The 19353-nt window shown below is 50.0% G+C and overlaps 1 protein-coding gene across 1 annotated transcript in view; it reads right to left on the bottom strand.

Moving 5' to 3' along the window:
- The window catches only part of LOC119973630 (U6 snRNA-associated Sm-like protein LSm3), a 33857-nt gene that overhangs the window by 9710 nt on the left and 4794 nt on the right, over nt 1-19353 (bottom strand). Inside the window, exons 2-3 of the mRNA XM_038812011.1 lie at nt 681-738; nt 124-234 (exon numbers count right to left, since the gene is read on the bottom strand). Coding sequence (XP_038667939.1) covers nt 124-234; nt 681-738 — 169 coding nt within the window. The remainder of the gene's footprint in view (nt 1-123; nt 235-680; nt 739-19353) is intronic.

Genomic DNA, 19353 nt, shown 5'->3' with positions numbered 1-19353 from the left:
CAAGGGGACTGGGAGTAATCTTTCAAAAAGCTGGCTCAGGCACCATGAGCTCAATGGCCTCCTTTGCTCTGTGATTCGAATGATTACTAATACAGGACTGAAATAATCCGACTGGTTACCCACATGCAGTCTTCCTCGGAGCTCCCGATCGTTTCGCATTTTCACATAAATTCGCTCGTCCAGGCTAAGCCTGATCAGGTCAAGAGGCTCCTCGACTGTGTTGGTTGTTTGCGGCTAACAGAGAGGGAGCAGAAAACAGAATCTTAGTACAAGAGAAACATTTTAAGAGGCATATTATATAACAGTGCGGTCTTCAGTAAAGTGCTGTTCACGGCAAGTCAGATTATGCACTGTTTTATCGTGACGGGTGTTCAACCACACGGCACACAAAGCAACAACTTGCACTTACGCAGAATCTTTAACATAGTAAAATATCACAAGGCACTCCACAGGGGCAAACTAATGTGACACCAGGTTACACAAGGGAAACTAGGGCAAGTGACCAAAAGCTTGGTCTGAGAGGCAGGTTTTATAGAGGTTAAAGGAGGACAATGAGGCAGAGAGAGATTTAGGGAGGAGATTTCAGAGTTCAGAGCCCAGGCAGCGGAATGGTAGAGCGATTAAAATCTAAGATTTACAAGAGGCCAGAATTGGGGGAGTGCAGTGTGCAGTGTTCTCACTCGGAGGGATGTAGGCCTAAAGGAGATTATGAACTGTCTGCTGAGATAGAAATGGTTCCTTGCAGCCAGGAAAGTTTATCTTAGCCACAAACAAACAGGTTAAGATTCTAATTATTCAGCCAGTGAACTGTGCAGGCTGGAATGGCTTCAGGAGCATCCGGCATTAGGTGACAATCACTCAGATTATCTTGTGGTATTAATGTGCCGCACCATTGTTCCTGATCTGTCAAGTGTATGACAGGCGCAGACACCCAACACCACGTTTAAGGGTTTACAAGTTAAACTATTAGGAAATCTGCACCACCCGTGAATCTTCTTTTTGTTTAATTTTCAATGCAAACACTTCCCCCAAAGGGACAAAGGCCTGAGTTACCAGTGCCAAAGCTTGGAGACTATGTACAGAACATGGAACATAGAATTTCTACAGTGCAGAAGCAGACCAGTGGCCACTCGACCCTCTGAAAGAGCTAGACCCACTCCCCTGCCCTATCCTTGTAACCCCACCTGATCTGCACTTACTTGGGCTAAGGGGCACTTTAGCATGGCCAATCCACCTAACCCACACATCTTTGGACTGTGGGTGGAAACCGGAGCACCCGGAGGAAACCCACGCAAACTCCAGGACAGACAAGGCTATGGGCCAAGTGCTGGAAAATGGGATTAGAATAGTTAGGTGGTTGCTTTTGACCGGTGCAGACGTGATGAACCTTTTCTGTGCTGTCACAGAGACAACCCAAGGCTGGAATTGAACCTGGGTCCCTGGAGTGGTGAGACAGCAGTGCTAACCACCGTGTCACCTGGACCGTAAAACAGTTAAATCTCACAGTCCAAGTTTAGAGTCATAGAGTTTTACAAACTGAAAGAGTCCATTTGGCCCATCCTGTCTATGCCAGCCATCAAGCACGCTACGGGCTTTTCAACTGCTCAACTACATGCTTGTTAATGTTGTACGGGTTCCTGCCTCTACCCCTTTCAGGCAGAGAGTTTCGTATTCATACCACCCCCTGGGTGAAAAAGCTTTTCCTCCAATCCCCTCCAAATCTCCTGCTCCTAAAGTTAAATCTACCCCCCCCCCCCCCAGGTACTGACCCCACTACTAAGGGGAGAAGTTTCCTATCTATGTCCCTCATAATTTTGCACTTTTTAGGGAGAGAATATTAAGCCATGTGGCATTAGCGTATACAGCGATTACAAATCAAACACTGGGAGGGGAACAATTTAACAGCAGCTTGCATTTCTATAGTTCAGTCTGGAACAAACCGAGACTCTGGCTGGGGATAGGATCAGCAGAGGGGGAACATGAGTTTATGGCAGGGCTGAAGGTGATGGCCTTTGATTTTCCTAAAGGGGCTGGTTTAGCACAAGGCTAAATCGCTGGCTTTTAAAGCAGACCAAGGCAGGCCAGCAGCACGGGTTCAATTCCCGTACCAGCCTCCCCGAACAGGCGCCGGAATGTGGTGACTAGGGGCTTTTCACAGTAACTTCATTTGAAGCCTACTTCTGACAATAAGCGATTTTCATTTTATTTTTCATTTCAAGTTTGACCGCAGGATATGGTGATAGAGGACAAGCAGTCTGACAGAACCAGCACTGAAGAGGTTGAGTGAGGTCGAGCTGGAACCAGTGATCGCGAAGTGAGTTATCGATCAGAGAATCATAGGAGAGACATACGGCTTATATGCAACATTCCCAAGCCAACAATGAACAATATTCAAATATTTAAACAGTTTGTGATTAAGATTGGTGAACTGTTGAGATTCACTGTAACATTTAAATATAATGCATTAAATGGAGAACACAGCTGGAGTTCAGATTCTGTACTGAGCCAAGAAATAGTCTCATTGCGAATCTGAAGCAGTTTGGTGAGTCCAGATTTGGGCGTTGCTCTATTTACTTTCAATGATAATACAACTGGGATAGTTTTCAGTTTCACGATTAAAGCACGTTCAAATGATTAATGAAGCAAAAGATAAAAAATTTAATATCAAGCTCTGGATTCACTTTTTAAGTAAAATCCCACAGAAACGCAAAAACAATTTCTCAAATAAAAATGACATGTTTAAAGGTTCCCACTCAAGGGATTCCCCAGCTAGGGGGTTAGATACGCTGCTCAAAGTGAGACTGAGCCAGACTAGGAAGGCAACACGTTTAATTGATCAATACTGGCTAGCAGCAAGGGTAATAATGCTGATCACAGCTCTCTGCAATGGGGCAAGCCTGGTGGAAGGAAGGGTATTCAGCCACGTTTCCCTGCTGGAAAGTCTGTGTTGGATATTCAGCGAGGGGGTCAGTATGCGGTGAAATTCCATGATGTTCTCCCTACCACTTCCTTCAGCTTAATAGCCACGCTAGATTTACAATGATTCCCAAGATTTACAAAAGAAGAACTGAACTTGTGCAAAAGCTCGAAATACTGCCAGTAATCCAAGCTCAAGTCACAGCACCTTCAGGAGAGAACATAAGGAGTGGGTGAGAGAGACAGACAGGAGGAGGCCTGTTTGACAGTTTGTATCTCTGGAAATTCTGGCTCAAGGTACCCACTGCACTTTGAGAAGGGCTCCACTAGCACACTCTCCCACCACACATCAGTTAGAACATTAAGCATATCACCCTGCAAACTACAATGGTCTTTGTATCACTTGGCTAGACAGCTGGTTTGTGATGCAGAACGAGGCCAGCAGCCTTGGGGTTCAATCCCCCGTACCAACTGAGGTTATTCATGAAGGCCCCGCCTTCTCAACCTCGCCCCTCGCCTGAGGTGTGGTGACCCTCAGCTTAAATCACCATCAGTCAGCTCTCCCCCCTCAAAGGGGAAAGCAGCCTGTGGTCATCTGGGACTGTGGAGACTACTTTTACCTGTATAAACGACCAGCATGCAGCTACTTTCAAAGACACAATTGTTAGAAAAACAAATGAAATGGTTTCTCTTCCCATTATAGTAAGTAAGGTGCTCTATTGGGTCTGTTAACGTAACAGTTCCTTAATGCCAAAAGTTTGTAGCCATATGATAAAGTGCTTTCGAAATGAAGTCAATGGATGCCGAGAGATTCTGTCAGACTGGGTGTTTATCCACTTGCTGGTCTAACATTATAGTCTACAGCACCACCATGAGGCAATGGCTAGTCAACACACACAATAGCAAGATATTCACTATTATAAAACACATTTGGATTACTTTATGTCATTTCAACTCATGTGGTTTTTGACATTCAAAGCAGCCAATTTTATAAAAATGCTCAAAATATTTGATTGAACGGTTCAAAATCATGAAGGGGCTGGACAGAGTAGACAGGGAGAAACTATTCCTGCTCGTAAAAGGGCCAAGAACGAGAGGGCACAGGTTTAAAGTGATTTGCAAAAGAAGCAAATGTAATGTGAGAAATAGCTTTTTCACACAGCGAGTGGTTGGGGTGTGGAATGCACGGCCTGGGAGTGTGGTGGAGGCAGCTTCAATTGAAGCATTCAGGAGGGCGTTAGATGGGTATTTGAACAGACACAATGTGCAGGGGTATGGGGAAAAGGCAGGGGAATGGCACTAAGGCATGATGCTGATTTGGCAAGCCGGTGCAGACACGATGGGCCGAATAACTTCATTCTGCGCCGCAACAATTCTGTCATCCTGTGAATCCCATTAGAGCTCAGGAAGTACTATATATAGCAAAGGCCTCTCATCCAGATCAATTTAATGCTTGGTAATTGATACCACTGCAAAGGAAATAAAAGCTCTTGCGGGGTCAGTCACCTGACACAGCCATGGACAGGTACAATCTGCAACGTTTAATAATTGAAAGTCACCTGCACTGCACTGCCGTGAGGCAGCACGGTAGCATTGTGGATAGCGCAATTGCTTCACAGCTCCAGGGTCCCAGGTTCGATTCCGGCTTGGGTCACTGTCTGTGTGGAGTCTGCACATCCTCCCCGTGTCTGCGTGGGTTTCCTCCGGGTGCTCCAGTTTCCTCCCACAGTCCAAAGATGTGCAGGTTAGGTGGATTGGCCCTGATAAATTGCCCTTAGTGTTGGGTGGGGTTACTGGGTTATGGGGATAGGGTGGAGGTGTTGACCTTGGGTGGGCTGCTCTTTCCAAGAGCCAGTGCAGACTCGATGGGCCGAATGGCCTCCTTCTGCACTGTAAATTCTATGACATCTATGACATTTGAGAAGCGGCTGACACTGTTTAAGAATGAGAAGTCTCCTTTTTAATGCAGATAAGAGGAGACTTTACTTTTCTCAAGAGGGACATTAGTCTGCGGAATTCTCTGCCCCGAAATGAAAATGAAAATCGCTTATTGTCACAAGTAGGCTTCAATGAAGTTACTGTGAAAAGCCCCTAGTCGCCACATTCCGGCACCTGTTCGGGGAGGCTGGTACGGGAATTGAACCCGCGCTGCTGGCATTGTTCTGCACTACAAGCCAGCTGTTTGGCCCACTGTGCTAATCCAGCCTCTGGACTGGGTCACTGAACCTAAAGGATAACACCACAGATTCTTCACAGTCAGTTATAATCCACCTGACATGCCGTACTCAGAAATACCTTCAGCCACCGTCTGAGATTTATACATTTAGTGTGATGAATGAAGGGGATTTATAGATTGTATTGTGTTTGTTGAATTAAATGAAAATGAAAATCGCTTATTGTCACGAGTAGGTTTCAATGAAGTTACTGTGAAAAGCCCCTAGTCGCCACATTCCGACGCCTGTCCGGGGAGGCTGGTTGCAGCAATGTTATTAAAAGGACTTAGGTTAAGGTAAACAGATTGGCTGCAGGATTGTACGGCCTCTTTGCACTGACTTGGTGACATGACGAGGCTGTGAAATCCTACGGGATTTACCAGGCTCGGGATGCAGCGTATTGCGAGACTAACACGATCTCGCGAGACGTCGCGATCTGGATCTAGATTTGTGTATTTGAGTGAGCAGATAGCTTCACTTAAACACGTCTGTGCTGGAGTATCCCAAGGCCTGGGATTGAATGCCGGCACCTGGGAAGCCTCGCCGTGCGCCATTTAACACTGGTTTCCACAAACATACACCAGGCATAACGGCACTTGGTGGTGGGAGGTGGGGTGTCTCCCAGGTGATCGGTGGTTAGGCCCTGGGCAGGATGGTACACTGGCACATCCGATGCCACCTGGACACCTTGGCACCATCACCCAGACAAACTGGCCACGCCACCCTGTCACTGGCTGGCAGTGTCAAGGACTGGGACGAGGGTGCCCTGCCCTTACAAGATGGGATGAGGAGGGACCCCAAATCAATATATTGGGACGTTGGGGGGGGCTGCGGTGGGGTCAAGAGATTGGGGCGGCATTTATAAATGCTGCTCCGATGTCTTCCTGTACTAACAAGCTCGTCAGTGCAGGAAATGAATGTAAGTGCGGCATCGGCAGGGTATTTCCCACAGAGACCCCCAATCAAACCAAAGACCCGTTTAATAACAGGGTCGTTCTCAGTGTTACATGCTCCGAGAAACATCCCACTATTCTTCAAAACGGGACTCTTTTTCTCCCAATTGAATCGCGCCCTATACGTCTTCTAAAGCTGTGATTAAGGAGTTAACTGTGATGTCACTCACAGGAGGGGCTGGGTCTGTTTTAGTTTAGTTTTTCAGCTCTGCTCTGTGTCTGTTTTGAACTTCATTTTGAGAGTTCTGCTCTGGATTCAGAGGAATGGAGGTGTGTTTCGCAGACTGACTCCTGAAAGCTTCTCTCCCAAGGACGTGGTGAATAAATCTGTAAGCCACTCAGTGTTAACACTATTAATAAGTGGCATTTGACCTGTGGGTGTGGTTTTTGCCCAACTGAAAGTTTAGAAGTGGATGGGAATGGTTTTACTTAGAACTGCTTAACTGTTAATTGAAAAGCTGTTTTATCCTTGTATGTTAATAGGGTTATTCCTGTCTTAATCGTAGGAAGTTTGTTTTAATATGAAAGATCCCTGGTTGTCAGTGGATCACTCCTGGAACAAAGTATCCTTTCCTCAGTTTGCAAACTATTGGGGTTTTGTCCGGTTCCCTAATATAAATTGGGATCTGTTCCTGATACAGTAACAAAAGGGGCTGGTTTAGCACAGAGCTAACCAGCTGGCTTGTAATGCAGAACAAGGCCAGCAGCGTGGGTTCAATTTCCGTACCAGTCTCCCCGAACAGGCACCGGAATGTGGCGACTAGGGGCTTTTCACAGTAACTTAATTTGAAGCCTACTCGTGACAATAAGCAATTTTCATTTCATTTCATTTCAAAAGTGACTGACAAAAGAATCAAGAGTCAACCTGAGGGGTAACATTATTTAAACAGCAGATGGTTAGCATCGGGACTGCACTGTTTGAAAAGCTGCAAGCAAATTCAACCATCACTTTCAAAAGAGAATTAGATAACGACGGAGTATGAGAAAAAGGGAGGGGGGTGTGAACAGCTACATTTCTCTGGCAGAGAACCACATGTGTTCAAAGGGCCGAATAGCCTCTTTCTGTTCTGTCGGCAATCTGTGACTCTCCTGGGCCAGTGCCACATTTTCTAGGTGCAGCTCAGCTCCAGGCTTCGGAACTACTGTCATTTACTTTATGTGTGATATCCCAAGATGCTAAATGGCCGTTTAAATCAACATTTTTAAAACTGTAATTGACATGATCAGAGTAAGGAAGGACTAGTGAGAGTCATGGTACCCTGAGACTTGATCCCTCCTTTTTCTCCTCAATGTACTGTCGGCAGACATTGTCAGAAGGCGTGATTTTCGGTTCTGCATAGCAGACACAGTAAAGGGAGCAGGGTAGCATGGATAAGAGAGATTCACGGATTTATTTTGGTCTGCAGTGAGCTGAGCTATGGTGTCCCCCAGGGGTCAACATTAAGATCACTGCACATCTGAACACGAGTATGGGGAGACATTATCAGTACTTAGCAGCCAGCAGACAGAGGTGCAACTAACTGAACGAGGCTGCAAGCAATTTCAGGTCATAGATTAGCGAATGGGGTGGACGAATGGTAGCTGAAATTTAACAGCGGATAAATGAGAGATTGAAGAAAGACTAAAGCGGCCGCTTGCACTAAATACTGAACCTTCAATGCAGAGATTTAGGGGTTCAGCTAAACAGAGGTCTGGTTGATAAAGATGAAAATGAAAAGAGCATATATAACCCAACGTTTCAGCAATAGGAACTTAAGAATGCAAAAGCCAAGAGGAGGACCTATATCAGCAGAATGAGAACACATCACTCCGAGGTAAACTGGAATCACAATGGCAATCGAACAATGGGCTGCCTTTAAAGAGGAGATGGTTCAGGGGCAACGTGGTGGGGCTGAGAGGGGGGGGGGGGGGGGGGGGGGGGGGGGGGGGGGGGGGCGACAGTCCAGGTACATTCTTACAATAGGGAATGATAGGGTAAACAAAGCCAGATCTCCCTGGATGGTGACAAGACAGTAAAATGAAGCAGAAAAAGGGGACACACAAAAGATATCAGGTAGATAATACAATTCGAAATCTGGCTAAATACAAAACATTCGGAAGGGAATGAGAGATGCAAAGAGTGAGCAGAAGAACTGGCAGCTAACATGAAAGGGAATTCCAAATTCTTCCACAGGCACATAAATAGGACCAGGGTGATGAGAGGAGAGGGAATATTATCTGACTACATGATCTGCTTATTCTCTAAACTTGTCGGTGCCCTCAGTAGCCAAGCTTCCTGATACTATTCCCTCATTTCCAAACCATTGTTGTGTTTAATACAGAGGAAGATGGAAATTAAACACAAGACGGCATTAATACACCAGTAGAATGAACGTGCAATTGACAAATGATTCTCTGCGTGCGATGAACGGGCGACACGGTGGCACAGTGGTCAGCACTGCTGCCTCAGCGGTGGGGACCCAGGTTCGATTCGGATCTCGGGCGACTGTGTATGTGGAGTCTGCACATTCTCCCCGAGTCTGCATTGTCTTCCTCCCACAGTCTATGGGCAGGTTACATGGATTTGCTATGCTAAATTACCCCTTAGGGTGGGAATGCGGGATTGCGCAGATAGGGCGGGGCGTGAGCTAGCAGGGTGTTCTTTCAGAGAATCAGTGCAGACTCAATGGGCTGAATGGCCTCCTTCTGCACTGAAGGGATTCGATGATTCTCTGCTTGGTTGAATGTGCATTTTGCTCGGAAGAAAAAGACCTCTTGGACAAAGTGTCAAAATAGGTCGAGGAGCAAAGAGATATGGGGTATAGCTATACAAATCACCAAAGTAATAATACGGGTGAACCAGGCTGTGAAAAAGAAAAGCACTGGGGAGGCTTGACTGTCTGGAAGGATTGAACAGGCTGGAGGTCAGGCTGAGGGGTGGCCTGCAAGAGGTTTTCTTCATACAAACATACGAACAGGGAGCACGGGTAGGTAATTCAGCCCCTCTGAGCCTGTTTCACCATTTCATAAGATCTGCATGATCTGATAGTAACCTTAAATCAGCATCCCGCTCACCCCCGACAACCTATCAAATCAGCATCCCGCTCACCCCCGACAACCTATCAAATCAGCATCCCGCTCACCCCCGACAACCTATCAAATCAGCATCCCGCTCACCCCCGACAACCTATCAAATCAGCATCCCACCTACCCCCAACAACCTATCAAATCTGCATCCCGCCTCCCCCCAACAACCTATCAAATCAGCATCCCGCTCACCCCCGACAACCTATCAAATCAGCATCCCACCTACCCCCAACAACCTATCAAATCTGCATCCCGCCTCCCCCCAACAACCTATCAAATCTGCATCCCGCTCACTCCCAACAACCTATCAAATCTGCATCCCGCCTACTCCCAACAACCTGTCAAATCTGCATCCCGCTCACCCCCGACATCCTATCAAATCTGCATCCCGCCTACGCCCGACAACCTATCAAATCCGCATCCCGCCGACCCCCAACAACCTATCAAATCTGCATCCCGCCAACCCCCAACAACCTATCAAATCCGCATCCCGCCTACCCCCGACAACCTATCAAATCTGCATCCAGCTCACCCCCAACAACCTATCAAATCCGCATCCCGCCTACTCCCAACAACCTATCAAATCCGCATCCCGCCAACCCCCGACAACCTATCAAATCTGCGTCCAGCTCACCCCCGACAACCTATCAAATCCGCATCCCGCCTACCCCCGACAACCTATCAAATCTGCGTCCAGCTCACTCCCGACAACCTATCAAATCTGCGTCCAGCTCACCCCCGACAACCTATCAAATCTGCATCCCGCCTACCCCCGACAACTTTTCAAATCTGCATCCCGCCTACCCCCAACAACCTATCAAATCTGCATCCCGCCTACCCCCGACAACCTATCAAATCTGCATCCCGCCTACTCCCAACAACCTATCAAATCCGCATCCCGCCTACCCCCGACAACCTATCAAATCTGCATCGCGCTCACCCCCGACAACCTATCAAATCTGCATCCCACCTACTCCCAACAACCTATCAAATCCGCATCCCGCCTACCCCCGACAACCTATCAAATCTGCATCCCGCCTACTACCAAGCTATCAAATCTGCATCGCGCTCACCCCCGACAACTTATCAAATCTGCATCCCGCCTACCCCCAACAACCTATCAAATCTGCATCCCGCCTACTCCCAACCTATCAAATCCGCATCCCGCCGACTCCCAACAACCTATCAAATCTGCATCCCGCCTACCCCCGACAACCTATCAAATCCGCAACCCGCTCTCCCCCCACAACCTATCAAATCTGCATCCCGCCTACTCCCAACAACCAATCAAATCTGCATCCCGCCTACCCCCAACAACCTATCAAATCTGCATCCCGCCTACTCCCAACAACCTATTAAATCTGCATCCCGCCTACCCCCAACAACCTATCAAATATGCATCCCGCTTACCACCAACAACCTATCAAATCTGCATCCCGCCTACTCCCAACAACCTATCAAATCTGCATCCCGCCTACTCCCAACAACCTATCAAATCCGCATCCCGCCTACTCCCAACAACCTATCAAATCTGCATCCAGCCTACCCCCAACAATCTATCAAATCTGCATCCCGCCTACCCCCAACAACCTGTCAAATCTGCATTCCGCCTACCCCCGACAACCTATCAAATCTGCATCCAGCTCACCCCCAACAACCGATCAAATCTGCATCCCGCCTACCGCCGACAACCTATCAAATCTGCATCCCGCCTACTCCCAACAACCTATCAAATCTGCATCCCGCCTACCCCCAACAACCTATCAAATCTGCATCCCGCCCACTCCCAACAACCTATCAAATCTGCATCCCGCCTACCCCCAACAACCTATCAAATCTGCATCCCGCCTACTCCCAACAACCTATCAAATCTGCATCCCGCCTACCCCCGACAACCTATCAAATCTGCATCCAGCTCACCCCCAACAACCTATCAAATCTGCATCCCGCCTACTCCCAACAACCTATCAAATCCGCATCCCGCCTACCCCCGACAACCTATCAAATCTGCATCCACGTCACCCCGAACAATCTATCAAATCCGCATCCCGCCTACCCCCGACAACCTATCAAATCTGCATCCAGCTCACCCCCAACAACCTATCAAATCCGCATCCCGCCTACCCCCGACAACCTATCAAATCTGCATCCAGCTCACCCCCAACAACCTATCAAATCCGCATCCCGCCTACCCCCGACAACCTATCAAATCTGCATCCCGCCTACTCCCAACAACCTATCAAATCCGCATCCCGCCTACTCCCAACAACCTATCAAATCTGCATCCCACCTACTCCCAACAACCTATCAAATCTGCATCCCGCTCACCCCCAACAACCTATCAAATCTGCATCCCGCTCACCCCCGACCACCTATCAAACCTGCATCCCGCCTCCCCCAACAACCTATCAAATCCGCATCCCGCTTACCCCCGACAACCGATCAAATCTGCATCCCGCTCACCCCCGACAACCAATCAAATCTGCATCCCGCCTACCCCCAACAACCTATCCAATCTGCATCCCGCTCACCCCCAACAACCTACCAAATCTGCATCCCGCTCACCCCCAACAACCTATCAAATCTGCATCCCGCCTACCCCCAACAACCTATCAAATCTGCTTCCCGCTCACCCCCAACAACCTATCAAATCTGCATCCCGCCTACTCCCAACAACCTATCAAATCTGCATCCCGCTCACCCCCGACAACCTATCAAATCTGCATCCCGCCTACCCCCAACAACCTATCAAATCTGCATCCCGCTCACCCCCGACAACCTATCAAATCTGCATCCAGCTCACCCCCAACAACCGATCAAATCTGCATCCCGCCTACCGCCGACAACCTATCAAATCTGCATCCCGCCTACTCCCAACAACCTATCAAATCTGCATCCCGCCTACCCCCAACAACCTATCAAATCTGCATCCCGCCCACTCCCAACAACCTATCAAATCTGCATCCCGCCTACCCCCAACAACCTATCAAATCTGCATCCCGCCTACTCCCAACAACCTATCAAATCTGCATCCCGCCTACCCCCGACAACCTATCAAATCTGCATCCAGCTCACCCCCAACAACCTATCAAATCTGCATCCCGCCTACTCCCAACAACCTATCAAACCGCATCCCGCCTACCCCCGACAACCTATCAAATCTGCATCCACGTCACCCCCAACAACCTATCAAATCCGCATCCCGCCTACCCCCGACAACCTATCAAATCTGCATCCAGCTCACCCCCAACAACCTATCAAATCCGCATCCCGCCTACCCCCGACAACCTATCAAATCTGCATCCAGCTCACCCCCAACAACCTATCAAATCCGCATCCCGCCTACCCCCGACAACCTATCAAATCTGCATCCCGCCTACTCCCAACAACCTATCAAATCCGCATCCCGCCTACTCCCAACAACCTATCAAATCTGCATCCCGCCTACTCCCAACAACCTATCAAATCTGCATCCCGCTCACCCCCAACAACCTATCAAATCTGCATCCCGCTCACCCCCGACCACCTATCAAACCTGCATCCCGCCTCCCCCAACAACCTATCAAATCCGCATCCCGCTTACCCCCGACAACCAATCAAATCTGCATCCCGCTCACCCCCGACAACCTATCAAATCTGCATCCCGCCTACCCCCAACAACCTATCCAATCTGCATCCCGCTCACCCCCAACAACCTACCAAATCTGCATCCCGCTCACCCCCAACAACCTATCAAATCTGCATCCCGCCTACCCCCAACAACCTATCAAATCTGCTTCCCGCTCACCCCCAACAACCTATCAAATCTGCATCCCGCCTACTCCCAACAACCTATCAAATCTGCATCCCGCTCACCCCCGACAACCTATCAAATCTGCATCCCGCCTACCCCCAACAACCTATCAAATCTGCTTCCCGCCTACCCCCAACAACCTATCAAATCTGCATCCCGCCTACTCCCAACAACCTATCAAATCTGCATCCCGCCTACCCCCAACAACCTATCAAATCTGCATCCCGCCTACCCCCAACAACCTATCAAATCTGCATCCCGCTCACCCCCAACCTATCAAATCTGCATCCCGCTCACCCCCGACAACCTATCAAATCAGCATCCCGCCTACCCCCAACAACCTATCAAATCAGCATCCCGCTCACCCCCGACAACCAATCAAATCAGCATCCCGCCTACCCCCAACAACCTATCAAATATGCATCCCGCTTACCCCCAACAACCTATCAAATCTGCATCCCGCCTACTCCCAACAACCTATCAAATCTGCATCCCGCCTACTCCCAACAACCTATCAAATCCGCATCCCGCCTACTCCCAACAACCTATCAAATCTGCATCCAGCCTACCCCCAACAATCTATCAAATCTGCATCCCGCCTACCCCCAACAACCGGTCAAATCTGCATCCCGCCTACCGCCGACAACCTATCAAATCTGCATCCCGCCTACTCCCAACAACCTGTCAAATCTGCATCCCGCCTACCCCCGACAACCTATCAAATCTGCATCCAGCTCACCCCCAACAACCGATCAAATCTGCATCCCGCCTACCGCCGACAACCTATCAAATCTGCATCCCGCCTACTCCCAACAACCTATCAAATCTGCATCCCGCCTACCCCCAACAACCTATCAAATCTGCATCCCGCCCACTCCCAACAACCTATCAAATCTGCATCCCGCCTACCCCCAACAACCTATCAAATCTGCATCCCGCCTACTCCCAACAACCTATCAAATCTGCATCCCGCCTACCCCCGACAACCTATCAAATCTGCATCCAGCTCACCCCCAACAACCTATCAAATCTGCATCCCGCCTACTCCCAACAACCTATCAAATCCGCATCCCGCCTACCCCCCGACAACCTATCAAATCTGCATCCAGCTCACCCCCAACAACCTATCAAATCCGCATCCCGCCTACCCCCGACAACCTATCAAATCTGCATCCAGCTCACCCCCAACAACCTATCAAATCCGCATCCCGCCTACCCCCGACAACCTATCAAATCTGCATCCAGCTCACCCCCAACAACCTATCAAATCCGCATCCCGCCTACCCCCGACAACCTATCAAATCTGCATCCCGCCTACTCCCAACAACCTATCAAATCCGCATCCCGCCTACTCCCAACAACCTATCAAATCTGCATCCCGCCTACTCCCAACAACCTATCAAATCTGCATCCCGCTCACCCCCAACAACCTATCATATCTGCATCCCGCTCACCCCCGACCACCTATCAAACCTGCATCCCGCCTCCCCCAACAACCTATCAAATCCGCATCCCGCTTACCCCCGACAACCTATCAAATCTGCATCCCGCCTACCCCCAACAACCTATCCAATCTGCATCCCGCTCACCCCCAACAACCTACCAAATCTGCATCCCGCTCACCCCCAACAACCTATCAAATCTGCATCCCACCTACCCCCAACAACCTATCAAATCTGCTTCCCGCTCACCCCCAACAACCTATCAAATCTGCATCCCGCCTACTCCCAACAACCTATCAAATCTGCATCCCGCTCACCCCCGACAACCTATCAAATCTGCATCCCGCCTACCCCCAACAACCTATCAAATCTTCTTCCCCGCCTACCCCCAACAACCTATCAAATCTGCATCCCGCCTACTCCCAACAACCTATCAAATCTGCATCCCGCCTACCCCCAACAACCTATCAAATCTGCATCCCGCCTACCCCCAACAACCTATCAAATCTGCATCCCGCTCGCCCCCAACCTATCAAATCTGCATCCCGCTCACCCCCGACAACCTATCAAATCAGCATCCCGCCTACCCCCAACAACCTATCAAATCAGCATCCCGCTCACCCCCGACAACCTATCAAATCAGCATCCCGCCTACCCCCAATAACCTATCAAATCTGCATCCCGCCTACGCCCCAACACCTATCAAATCTGCATCCCCTCACCCCCCAACAACCTATCAAATCAGCCTCCCGCTCACTCCCGACAACCTATCAAATCTGCATCCCGCTCACCCCCGACATCCTATCAAATCTGCATCCCGCCTACCCCCGACAACCTATCAAATCCGCATCCCGCCTACTCCCAACAACCTATCAAATCTGCATCCAGCCTACCCCCAACAACCTATCAAATCTGCATCCCGCCTACCCCCGACAACCTATCAAATCTGCATCCCGCCTACCCCAACAACCTATCAAATCTGCATCCCGCCTACCCCCAACAACCTATCAAATCTGCATCCCGCTCACTCCCGACAACCTATCAAATCTGCATCGCGCTCACTCCCGACAGCCTATCAAATCTGCATCCCGCTCACCCCCGACAACCTATCAAATCTGCATCCCGCTCACCCCCGACAACCTATCAAATCTGCATCCCGCTCACTCCCGACAACCTATCAAATCTGCATCCCGCCTACCCCCGACAACCTATCAAATCTGCATCCCGCTCACTCCCGACAGCCTATCAAATCTGCATCCCGCTCACCCCCGACAACCTATCAAATCTGCATCCCGCTCACCCCCTACAACCTATCAAATCTGCATCCCGCCTACCCCCAACAACCTATCAAATCCGCATCCCGCTTGCCCCCGACAACCGATCAAATCTGCATCGCGCCTACCCCCAACAACCTATCAAATCTGCATCCCGCTCACCCCCAACAACCTATCAAATCTGCATCCCGCCTACTCCCAACAACCTATCAAATCTGCATCCCGCCTACCCCCAACAACCTATCAAATCTGCATCCCGCCCACTCCCAACAACCTATCAAATCTGCATCCCGCCTACCCCCAACAACCTATCAAATCTGCATCCCGCCTACTCCCAACAACCTATCAAATCTGCATCCCGCCTACCCCCGACAACCTATCAAATCTGCATCCAGCTCACCCCCAACAACCTATCAAATCTGCATCCCGCCTACTCCCAACAACCTGTCAAATCCGCATCCCGCCTACCCCCGACAACCTATCAAATCTGCATCCAGCTCACCCCCAAGAACCTATCAAATCCGCATCCCGCCTACCCCCGACAACCTATCAAATCTGCATCCAGCTCACCCCCAACAACCTATCAAATCCGCATCCCGCCTACCCCCGACAACCTATCAAATCTGCATCCAGCTCACCCCCAACAACCTATCAAATCCGCATCCCGCCTACCCCCGACAACCTATCAAATCTGCATCCCGCCTACTCCCAACAACCTATCAAATCCGCATCCCGCCTACTCCCAACAACCTATCAAATCTGCATCCCGCCTACTCCCAACAACCTATCAAATCTGCATCCCGCTCACCCCCAACAACCTATCAAATCTGCATCCCGCTCACCCCCGACCACCTATCAAACCTGCATCCCGCCTCCCCCAACAACCTATCAAATCCGCATCCCGCTTACCCCCGACAACCGATCAAATCTGCATCCCACTCACCCCCGACAACCTATCAAATCTGCATCCCGCCTACCCCCAACAACCTATCCAATCTGCATCCCGCTCACCCCCAACAACCTACCAAATCTGCATCCCGCTCACCCCCAACAACCTATCAAATCTGCATCCCACCTACCCCCAACAACCTATCAAATCTGCTTCCCGCTCACCCCCAACAACCTATCAAATCTGCATCCCGCCTACTCCCAACAACCTATCAAATCTGCATCCCGCTCACCCCCGACAACCTATCAAATCTGCATCCCGCCTACCCCCAACAACCTATCAAATCTGCTTCCCGCCTACCCCCAACAACCTATCAAATCTGCATCCCGCCTACTCCCAACAACCTATCAAATCTGCATCCCGCCTACCCCCAACAACCTATCAATCTGCATCCCGCCTACCCCCAACAACCTATCAAATCTGCATCCCGCTCGCCCCCAACCTATCAAATCTGCATCCCGCTCACCCCCGACAACCTATCAAATCAGCATCCCGCCTACCCCCAACAACCTATCAAATCAGCATCCCGCTCACCCCCGACAACCTATCAAATCAGCATCCCGCCTACCCCCAATAACCTATCAAATCTGCATCCCGCCTACCCCCAACAACCTATCAAATCTGCATCCCGCTCACCCCCAACAACCTATCAAATCAGCCTCCCGCTCACTCCCGACAACCTATCAAATCTGCATCCCGCTCACCCCCGACATCCTATCAAATCTGCATCCCGCCTACCCCCGACAACCTATCAAATCCGCATCCCGCCTACTCCCAACAACCTATCAAATCTGCATCCAGCCTACCCCCAACAACCTATCAAATCTGCATCCCGCCTACCCCCGACAACCTATCAAATCTGCATCCCGCCTACCCCAACAACCTATCAAATCTGCATCCCGCCTACCCCCAACAACCTATCAAATCTGCATCCCGCTCACCTCCCGACAACCTATCAAATCTGCATCGCGCTCACTCCCGACAGCCTATCAAATCTGCATCCCGCTCACCCCCGACAACCTATCAAATCTGCATCCCGCTCACCCCCTACAACCTATCAAATCTGCATCCCGCTCACTCCCGACAACCTATCAAATCTGCATCCCGCCTACCCCCGACAACCTATCAAATCTGCATCCCGCTCACTCCCGACAGCCTATCAAATCTGCATCCCGCTCACCCCCTACAACCTATCAAATCTGCATCCCGCCTACCCCCAACAACCTATCAAATCCGCATCCCGCTTGCCCCCGACAACCGATCAAATCTGCATCGCGCCTACCCCCAACAACCTATCAAATCTGCATCCCGCTCACCCCCAACAACCTATCAAATCTGCATCCCGCCTACTCCCACAACCTATCAAATCTGCATCCCGCCTACCCCCAACAACCTATCAAATCTGCATCCCGCCTACCCCCAACAACCTATCAAATCTGCATCCCGCCTACTCCCAACAACCTATCAAATCTGCATCCCGCCTACCCCCGACAACCTATCAAATCTGCATCCAGCTCACCCCCAACAACCTATCAAATCTGCATCCCGCCTACTCCCAACAACCTATCAAATCCGCATCCCGCCTACCCCCGACAACCTATCAAATCTGCATCCAGCTCACCCCCAACAACCTATCAAATCCGCATCCCGCCTACCCCCGACAACCTATCAAATCTGCATCCAGCTCACCCCCAACAACCTATCAAATCCGCATCCCGCCTACCCCCGACAACCTATCAAATCTGCATCCAGCTCACCCCCAACAACCTATCAAATCCGCATCCCGCCTACCCCCGACAACCTATCAAATCTGCATCCCGCCTACTCCCAACAACCTATCAAATCTGCATCCCGCCTACTCCCAACAACCTATCAAATCTGCATCCCGCCTACTCCCAACAACCTATCAAATCTGCATCCCGCTCACCCCCAACCTATCAAATCTGCATCCCGCTCACCCCCGACCACCTATCAAACCTGCATCCCGCCTCCCCCAACAACCTATCAAATCCGCATCCCGCTTACCCCCGACAACCGATCAAATCCGCATCCCGCTTACCCCCGACAACCGATCAAATCTGCATCCCGCTCACCCCCGACAACCTATCCAATCTGCATCCCGCCTACCCCCAACAACCTATCCAATCTGCATCCCGCTCACCCCCAACAACCTACCAAATCTGCATCCCGCTCACCCCCAACAACCTATCAAATCTGCATCCCGCCTACCCCCAACAACCTATCAAATCTGCTTCCCGCTCACCCCCAACAACCTATCAAATCTGCATCCCGCCTACTCCCAACAACCTATCAAATCTGCATCCCGCTCACCCCCGACAACCTATCAAATCCGCATCCTGCCTACCCCCGACAACCTATCAAATCTGCATCCCGTCTACTCCCAACAACCTATCAAATCTGCATCCCGCTTACCCCCGACAACCTATCAGCCACTTGCTTATCAGGAATCTATCCACCTCTGCCTTAAAAATATTCTGTCTCAGCTTCCACCGCCTTTTCAGAAAGAGTTCCAAAGACACATGACCCTCTGAGGGAAACAATTTCACCTCATCTCTATCTTAAATGGGCCAGCCCTTATTTGTAAACAGTGACCCCTCGTTCTAGATTCTCCCACAAGTGAAAACATCTTCTCCAATCCACCCTGTCGACACACCACAGGATCATTTATATTTCAATTAAGTCACCACTTACTGTTCTAAACTCCAGCAGATACAAGCCTAACCTGC

The sequence above is a fragment of the Scyliorhinus canicula genome, chromosome 11, assembly GCF_902713615.1.
Source record: "Scyliorhinus canicula chromosome 11, sScyCan1.1, whole genome shotgun sequence".
Taxonomy (NCBI): Eukaryota; Metazoa; Chordata; class Chondrichthyes; order Carcharhiniformes; family Scyliorhinidae; genus Scyliorhinus; species Scyliorhinus canicula.
The sequence above is the reverse complement of the archived record's forward strand: the minus strand, read 5'-3'. Positions and strand labels throughout refer to the sequence as shown.